The sequence below is a fragment of the Condylura cristata genome, unplaced genomic scaffold (genome assembly GCF_000260355.1).
Source record: "Condylura cristata isolate star-nosed mole 26May11 unplaced genomic scaffold, ConCri1.0 scaffold00022, whole genome shotgun sequence".
NCBI lineage: Eukaryota > Metazoa > Chordata > Mammalia > Eulipotyphla > Talpidae > Condylura > Condylura cristata.
In genome coordinates, this window is record NW_004567123.1 from 20,778,302 (window position 1) to 20,787,799 (window position 9,498).

Consider the following 9,498-nt stretch of genomic DNA (forward strand, 5'->3'; position numbering starts at 1 on the left):
TCTGCTCCCCACTCTGTCTCTGGTGAAGCCTCTCACCGCCCCTGAGCCTCTGGCCTGTACCCCAGTTCTGTATGAACAAATAAATAAATCTTTAAAAAAAAAAAAAAGGATATTGATACAAAATGCAATATTCAAAGATATCAGATGTACTGAGGTCTTTAGTGTCAAATACAACTTAACCCACCCATCATCTAACCATTCATTCTTCATTCACCAAGTGCTTATTCAGTTTCTACCTCTGCCAGACACTGTCAGGCACTAGGAATACATGATACTTACCCTTTATATTTACTCACAGCCTAAAAGCAAGAAAAAAACCATCCATCAAATATTCACACAGGGCCCTCCCCGGTGGCGCAACAGGTTAAAGCACAGCACTATGAAGCTGTCCACAGCTACGCAGCATACGTTCAATTCCCAGCCAGGAAGGTGACCCACATGGCATGGCAGACCTCTCCTGTCTCACCGGCTGCTCCCCTCAGCAGTGTACTTCAGTCAATCCTCCTGTGCTGCTCCCCCTTCTGTCTCTAGTGAATCCTCTCACCCCCCTGCATCTCTGGCCTACACCCCAGTTCTGTATGCATAAAAAAAAAATCTTTAAAAAAAAATTCATACAAATAAATGTAAAATTGTACCCATGTTGATGTGCAAACAGAAAGGGCTTTCAGGCTAAACTGATCCTAGCTCTGAAATAAACTTGCCCTAGGCAAGCAACTCAGTACCTCTGAGACTTATTTATAAGTCAAGAATATTGCTACAACTCATAAATGTTATGAAAACCAAATAAAATACCATAAAGAATCTAAGGTAGTATGGGACACATTAACAGGTATTCTGTCCAAATAACCATTCTTTCAACATCATTTTTTTACAAATTGGTAAACTACTCAATGCTTTTAATAGAAAACCACCACTGTCAAAGCGTGAAGTAGCCTTACCTCTGAGCTTGGGCTGAAATAGCTCTTGTAGTGGTTCCTGTGACTTCAAGGGAGGAACAAGTGTTTGATGGAACAGACTGTCCCACCAGATTTTCTTTTTCTGCTTCTTTGTAACAAGTGTTGTCAACTGTGGGAGAGCTCAAACTAGTCAGTACTCAAATTCCAAGGAATTGAAATGGAGATGAGACACATAAACACGGCTTAGTACAGAATATTAATGAAAATTAACACACACCTACAGAGTAAGCCTGAGAAATATGATTATTTTATTTTCCTCCTAATTAGTAGACCCTTTGGTTCCACTGAAGTCTTATACAGAAGAATAACTTATAATGGCTACTTAGGTTGAAGCAGAAATGAAATAAGCAGGGTCCTACCCATTTGCCAGCCTAAGTCATCCTCTCAGGAAAAAGCACCCCAAACACATCCTCATGACACTTCAGAACATTAATAAAGATAATTCTGAAAGCTTCCACAGAGAAAAAGAAGTCACCTAACAAGCAAATAAAATAGGGTAAGCACTGAATTCTTCCTCAGCAATACAAGATGATAAAAGACAGAGGAACAGTGCTAACAGAATAATCAAAAAACTTTCTTCAAGGTACAATTCTATGTTAAGTGAAACTTTTCAACTGTCTATGAAATTAGAAAAATGTATTTTCTGACATGGGAGAATTCAAAGTTCTGTTATTGCATAGCTAATCTTAGGAAGTTCCCTGAGGATGTACTACTGCAAAATAAAGCACAAATGAAATATGAAAAAAATCTAAGATCCAGAAAACAAGGCAGTAAAGATATTAGGATAGTATTATCCCAAAAAGCAGTTATAGTTTCAACGGTAGTGATGAAAAAAACAGTTAATATACTTAGTGCAAAGGCCTGAAAATGTCACCTCTGAAGATCAAGAATAGGAGAAGTCATCTGCTACCTTCTCTCCTATCCAGCTTATGCTGTTTTAAGTCTAACCAGTCCAATACACAAGAGAAGGAAATTCAAGGTTACAAGACATATTGTAGATGTTAAGATCACCTATGTAGAAACCTGACTGAACCTACAAAAAAAAATTACTAAAACTTGTAAGTGACTTTAAGGATGCAGGACAAAAGATCAACATAATTTCATTTCAATGTACTAGCAATACAATACAAAACTAAAATTAAAATAGATGCAAGGAAAGTGCTTTGAGAATACAAATAAATCAGTGACAAAAAAATGGACCTTGGAGCTGGACCTTAAATGTTGAGTAGGAACTTTTCAGCTAGATGAAGAGGATTCTACATGCAGGGCACAGCACTGACAGGGAGTTTATATAAGGAACAAGACTCTGAGGGGCCTTCAGGACCTGCATGTGAGCAATGTGCACAGCCATGTGAAGGGCCCAGAAGTCTTTTACTTTGGGGCTTACTGTTGGCTTAAATGGAAAGTGGCCCACACAAACTAGGTAAATATTATATTCCCTTTCAATTCAAGAGCACAAAGGCCATCACAACGTCAAAAAAGCTGCCACACTTAGTCAATTAATGAAATTTATCTGAGACTTGATAGCACTCAAGGTCACAGGCATTCCAGGCATGTCAAGAGAAAACTATAGCACAATTCTAATCCCACATGCAAGAAAGATGGATGCAAAAGTTTAGGGTCTTTATCCAGACCCCAAATTCTAGATATCATCTATCCCCATGAATTAATCACTTAAAAGTCAGACTAGCAGGTCATATTTAGTAAGTCAGACATGTTCACAGAAAATACAGCTATTTCCTGATATGATCCCTCTGGTTAGTGATGCAATTAAGGCCAATTTCAGATTCACCCATTCCAATAATTTCCAAGTTTTCAAATGTGGTGATGGTTGCACAACTACTCTAGGATATACTAAAAATACTGAAATGTACACTTCAAGTAGATGAATTATATGATCCGTGAATAGTAGCTAAATATAGCTACTATTTAAAAAAATCATTTTTAAAATGCTCCTTTTGTTCTGACCTATATTCTGCGGATTTAGTAACCGCCAGTTTAAATATCCATCATCTTTAAAAATCAGATACATGGCTCAAAGAATTCTTGTACAATGGCAAACTGAACATTCTTCCTTCCTGCTGTTTTGTTTCCTAGTCAGACCCAGGTTAGATTATATTAAACCTTACTATAAAAAGAAAATAAAATCTGGCAATAGAATTCCGTATTAGCTTAAGTTCCAAAAGATGAAAAATTTAAAAAGTAAAGCACACCATTAGTTTCCCATTCACCATGAAATAAATTAGCTCATTTCACCAAAAATAAACCAAGCAATATGACATTTAGGTAATTTCTTCAGACCCCTGAGACTCCTAATACACTCTTCCACCATTCTGCCAAGGGGCTTTTTTTCAAAGATGTTCTTTCTTACCTGGTCTCAAAGGTGTGGCAATAGCTTGCTGAAGGTTAGCTTTTCTCAAAGGAGTTTTGCCCTGAAAAAGCCCTCCTGTCCCATTCTTCCCAGGAAACTGATTCTCCAAATTGGCTTTCTCCTCTGTGAAAAAAATATGATCATCATCAACTAAACAATTAGCAAGAAAGCAAAATAAATCAGCACCATGTACTTAATTAAAACAGAGCCTAAATCCCCTGACTTATGCAGATATAACTCATTTGACAAAGTTTTGGTGATCAAAAGGAAATAAATACCCACTATGCATCAGAGATAAAGACTGTAAAAACTATCACTGAAACAATGGCAACTCTGAACAATGCATCACAGAGGAGAAGTACAGACTGTGCATTGTGAATAGCTCCTTATCTTGGCTTATACACATTTAGGCCTACACAAGCATAAACTGGCCTTACCCACCCCTAAATATATCATGTTCCCTTAAAGAACACGGCAGCCACCAAAATTCACAGGGTACACAAGGGATATCTTTCAGTACACTTGAGCAGAAGTTTTTCCTCATCAAGGGTTGTAGAGGGGGGTGTAGAATGTGTGAGAACAGAACAGAGGTAGGCTCTCACTAGAAATTTTACCATAGGTTTTGTGCACCTGAAAAGGCAATGCAAAGAGGTGAAAGATTTGTTTTACCAATAGCCTAACCACAGAAACTTCAGGAATGAAGTAAGGTCCAGCAATAACAACCTATGAATGTACACTTGATGGTAGCTGTAAAATGTGATTACATGGAAGAAAATTAGAAGGTAACATATTAGAACTCAGGTAGACTTGAAAAAACAGTGGGACTGTTTTCTTCGAAATTATATCTGTGTTGTATTTCTAATATTTCCTTTATGTGTTTTTAAAAAAAAAAAAAAAAACTTGGGAAAAGAGAGACAATCAAGCCACTTCTTCAGTGTCAGTGGTTTGAGAGCATTAATGAAAAGCTCCAGAGGGTGCTGGCCCGTTTATCTATCCTGCCTCCAACAGCCCTTCTCTCAGGATCTCTATGACACCCGTAAGTCCTTTTCTAAGAGAATGGCATATGCCACCATATTTGGAGGCTACGTGTCAGATAAGTGAAGCTGCAATGGGCTTGTTTTTGCCCCCCCCCCATCAATTTCTCTTAATAAAGAGCATTAAGGACACTGGAAAGAATAAATAGTGGGGCCCTAGCAACTACTAGCCTAACATGTCACTGGGACCACATTTTAAAGTAATATAAAAACATAACCACATCCAGAAAAAGAAACTCTCCTGCACTGCTGGCGGGAATGCAAACTTGTACAACCACTATGAAAAACTACTTGGAGATTCCTCAAACTGTTAAACATGGAGCTTCCCTACGACCCAATAATCCCACTCCTACGTATCTACCCAAAAGACACAAAAACACTGAGTCAAAAAGATACCTGCAACCCCATGTTTACTGCTGCTTTATTCACAATTGGAAAGACATGGAAACAGCCCAAATGCCCAAAAATGGATGACTGGATTAAAAAGATGTGGTACACAGACACAATGGAATATTACTCAACAACCAAAAAAAAGAAACATGTCATTTGCAGCAACATGGATGGAACTGGAAAAGATCATGCTTAGTGAAATAAGTCAGAAAGAAAAGGAAAAATACCAATGGTTTCTCTCATAGCAGGAATATAATGGAACAGGCGAGAAAATAATGATAATGATTAACAGCTATATACCACTGAGATGTGGGGGTGGAGAGGAGAATGGGATCAAAAACAGCGGGGGGAGGGAAATGCACTGGACTATGGTGATGGCACATGCAGGATTTGGCGATGGGAAACCCAAGGGGATTGCAACTGAGATGGAAAAATGCACAAAAATACATAAAAATAAACTATTATAAAATTAAAAAAATAATAATAACCACATCTTTGTTTACTGTCAGCCTGCTGTTAGCATTTGTGCCACAACATATGACCCAAAATCAAGAAAACATATCTGTTGGGAACTGGGTTTTGAGTAGCATAATCTCTCCATTTACAAATGAGTTAGGGAGGATATAGGGGAGGAGGGAGAGGAGTTATAAGGGGCAACATAAGGAGCCTCGAGATGTGGGAACCCTTTGATAGCTTGACTGCAACGGCGTATACAGGTGATAAAACTGCATACAAATTAATACACATAAATAAAAGTGAGTACAAATACGGCTGCAGAAGTCTGAGGAAGACTGACGTCCCGTAGCACTGTCGACCCCTAGCTGTAACCTTGCACCATGCTCCACGCTTTAAGGTAGCACGAGTGGCCACAACAGACATGTTTTGAGTCCTAGAGTTCACTCAATTCATCTCACCTGGATTTTCCCACAAATCACTAAAGTTTAAAGACATGTCATCCTTAACAGCAAAATAACATTGATTTGTCCTGATAGTCTTTTTTCAAAGAACTGGGCATTTCAATTATTCCTATCATTTGATGGGTGACAATTCTGGTACAGAAAAAAATCAGTAAGTTGGTAGTTTTCTTGCATCTCCTTTTAGTGCTAAGGAGGTCCTTAGCACTAAACAAATCACTAAAACTTAAAATGATCAGAGAAGGCAGAAACTTACCAAACCAGGAATCTACATTTTGGGTATCTTCCTCATCATTCAAAGATGTAAAGTTGATGAAGTCCGTGGGAGCATCATAGGAATAAGAGGTTTTAACTTGTGACATTGTGCCCCACCTTGGCACAGCAAAGCATATATTTTCCCAGTATTTCTGTCACTTTTCTCAACAGGTCACCTTCTTCTAAAGAACAGGTCTTCTAAAGAAAGAAATGATTCAGAAAGTCAGTTACACAAAAATCTTAAGATAGCAATTTTATTGCCTTGTACCACTTTTGCAATTCTGAAAATCACCCAGATAATATGCCTTATTTTCAAATCAAACTTTTCTTTTTAGTAATTTAAAGACATCTCTTGAGTTAGAACTAGAATGAGGCAGTCTGATGAGTGCCTGCAATACATCATGCACTGTGCATTATTTTATTTTTCCTCAATCTGTTTTCTCATTTCCTACCTTGCCCACTTCCAGTTTACTTTCTTTCCCTGACTAATCCAATTTCTGAAACACATCATTAACTTTTATACCTATCAACCAAAATCTTATTCATCATTCAAAACCCTATGAACTCTACTCCAATTTCTAATTACCATACATAATTGTTGCTTCTTCAAAGTGGCACAACTTTACCATCCAGTTTTAAATTAGTTATTATGCAAATACTTCTAGTAGACATAAGCTCCTATAGACAAGGATAGATTTTCTTCCCTTAAAAAATCTTCTTAGGGTCCTCCCTGGTGGCACAGCAGGTTAAAGCACAGCACAAAGAAGCTTAAGCCACTTTCGCATGAGTTCGATCCCCGCCTGCCCCCGAGGAGATCCACATGGCAGACCTCTCCTGACCCGCCCGCTGCTCCCCTCAGCAGTGTATTTCGTGGATCTGCCTGTTGTGCACCCCACTCTGTCTGGTGAATCCTCTCACCCTCCGCATCTCTGGCCTGTACCCCAGTTCTGTACGAATAAATAAATCTTTAAAAATAAATATATATATATATATTCTTAAAATTACTGTTTCTGGGCATGAAGGAAATGACTTTGTAAAACCCATAAAAAACATAACATGCAGATTAGCTAAAAGAACCAGTCAAAGGCAGAAGGCTGTCCCTATCCCTGTGTACAAAATTCTGCACTGGTCCTGTGGAAACCTGTGTAGGTTTAAAGTCAGCGCCCCCTCCAGGCAGGTATGGTTAATAAAACAGCTGGAAATGAATGAAAATTCATGCCATATTCACTGGCATCTCCATTTCCCCAAGAAAGCCAATGAGCCAGTTATCTTCATTCAGGGAATAACATGTACTTACAAATATTATCTCTTGGAAGAGAAGTAATCACACAAGTCCTTAGTTAAATTTAGATCACAAAGTTTTTATTAAAATGTATATACTTCACACTAGTCCAGACTTCTCTCTCATACATATGCATGTGTGTACATGTACCCTCCCTCATTTTTTTTTTAAAGATTTATTTATTTATTCATATAGAACTGGGGTACAGGGCCAGAGATGTGGAGGGTGAGAGGATTCACCAGAGACAGAGTGGGGAGCAGAACAGGCAGATCGATGAAGTACACTGCTGAGGGGAGCAGCGGGCGGGTCAGGAGAGGTCTGCCTCTCCATGTGGATCTCCTCCGGGGCAGGCGGGAATCGAACTCATGAGGAAGTGGCTTTTAGATTCTCAGTGCGGTGCTTTAACCCGCTGTGCCACCAGGGAGGGCCATCCCTCCCTCATTTTTTAATGAAATAAACTTTTTAATATTCCACATATTTTGAGCATTTCCATGTCAATAAATGGACATAATAATCAATTAATGGCTGTACTACAATTTACCAATCCCCTACTTTTAGGTTTTTCCCAATATGTTTTTTTTTAAGATTTATTTATTTATTCATACAGAACTGGGGTACAGGCCAGAGATGCGGAGGGTGAGAGGATTTACCAGAGACAGAGTGGGGAGCAGCACAGGCAGATCGACAAAAGTACATTGCTGAGGGAAGCAGCGGGTCAGGAGAGGTCTGCCACGCCATGTGGATCTCCTCGGGGGCAGGCAGGGATCGAACTCATGCGGAAGTGGCTTAAGCTTCTTAGTGCTGTGCTTTACCCTGCTGCACGACCAGGGAGGGCCTGGTTTTTCCCAATATGTTTTAAAGATACTACCAAAATAATATCCTTTGTGATTTTCTATATACACACATATAAGTCTTCACTTAAGATAAGTTTTTAAAGACGAAACTGCTGGTTTTGATATTGTGAAAATGTTTCTCAAAAGAGTAGCACCCATTTGCATAGCCAAAAAGATGTCCCAGTTCTTCACTCTCACCAATCTTAAATACTAAAAGGTCTTTGTGTTTATTTCCTTTACACTACCCCAGTAAAGCTTTACTCTTAGATAAATCATGAGCTTGCACCGGACTTCACCGCTGATCACTGGCTTGACCAGTGGACTGGGATAATTCAGAAGATATTTTAGTACCTCAGAAACATTTGTTCTGACAAATATTTGGTTTACAAATATTTGTAAAGACATTAATCTTTACACCAGAGAACTTTATCTTCCCATGTTTTCTCCCACTAACTCACTGCAGCCCAACTCCAGATAGAAACATGACATTTCAGAATTCGGAGGGATCTTAAGATAACAACTAAGTTTTGCAGTTTATAGATAAGGATTAATTAAAGTAAAAAGGGGTCTTCCAACATTACACAGCTATCTACTATACACACTATAGCTATACTAATGATCTTAACAAGGTACTTACACATGCAGGAAACTATGAAATACTAAATACCTACTATTTCTTCTTAAGATTTATTTATTTATGCATACAAGAGGATGCACCAGACACAGAGCGGGGAGCAAAACAGGCAGACTGACTAAATTACACTACTGGTAGGAACAGCAGGCAGGTCAGGAGAGGTCTGCTGTACCATGTGGATCAGCTTCCTGGTTAGGAATCGAACTCATGCTGCAGTGGATGCCCATAGCTTCATAGTGCTGAGCTTTAACCCACTGGTTGCGCCACCAGGGAGTGCCCAAAATACATACTATTTCTAATTCTCTCAAAACCCTGTATAGCAGCAATTATCCCCCTCCTAGAAGAAGCTGAGAGTAAGAGTAATTAAATCACTGGGTTCAATAATAGTTACGTGAAAGCAGAGCTGGCTGTAGAGCTAAGGTCCCTTACGTCAGTACAATGTTCTCTCTACATTATTCTGTCCTCTCACCCTGTGAATGAGGAAAGTATGTTAATGTAGTTAAGGTCTCTATTTGCAGAGAAAATAGTATATTCTTCATAGTCTTGTACTCTAAATAGAAGAGTATTATCCTCACTCTAAATTTTCCACTGTCCTCCATTTCTATTTTTATTATTCAACTTAACTCAATAAGCTACCTGTTAATGGCCCACTGATACTATATAGCTGCTAGGTCCCTAAGATGTGGACTTAATGATATCATCATTCCTTTCCCACTAATAGTCAAAACTTCTGTCTTCATACAAACAAGCAGAAGAAATAGTCTTTGACACAAAGAAACTTAAAATTTAGATAGGAACTAAGGTCCTGTGATATTCAATAAAAGATATA

The 9,498-nt window shown here is 38.7% G+C and overlaps 1 protein-coding gene across 2 annotated transcripts in view; it reads right to left on the bottom strand.

The window, feature by feature from the left end:
- Positions 1-6,045, bottom strand: part of TPX2 (TPX2, microtubule-associated) — a 29,347-nt gene extending 23,302 nt beyond the window's left edge. For both annotated transcript variants that reach the window (XM_012728194.1, XM_004687308.2), the window contains exons 1-3: positions 5,922-6,045; positions 3,328-3,450; positions 939-1,065 (exon numbers count right to left, since the gene is read on the bottom strand). In XM_012728194.1, coding sequence (XP_012583648.1) covers positions 939-1,065; positions 3,328-3,450; positions 5,922-6,027 — 356 coding nt within the window. In that variant the 5' untranslated portion in view covers positions 6,028-6,045. The remainder of the gene's footprint in view (positions 1-938; positions 1,066-3,327; positions 3,451-5,921) is intronic.
- Between the last annotated feature and the right edge of the window lie 3,453 nt (positions 6,046-9,498).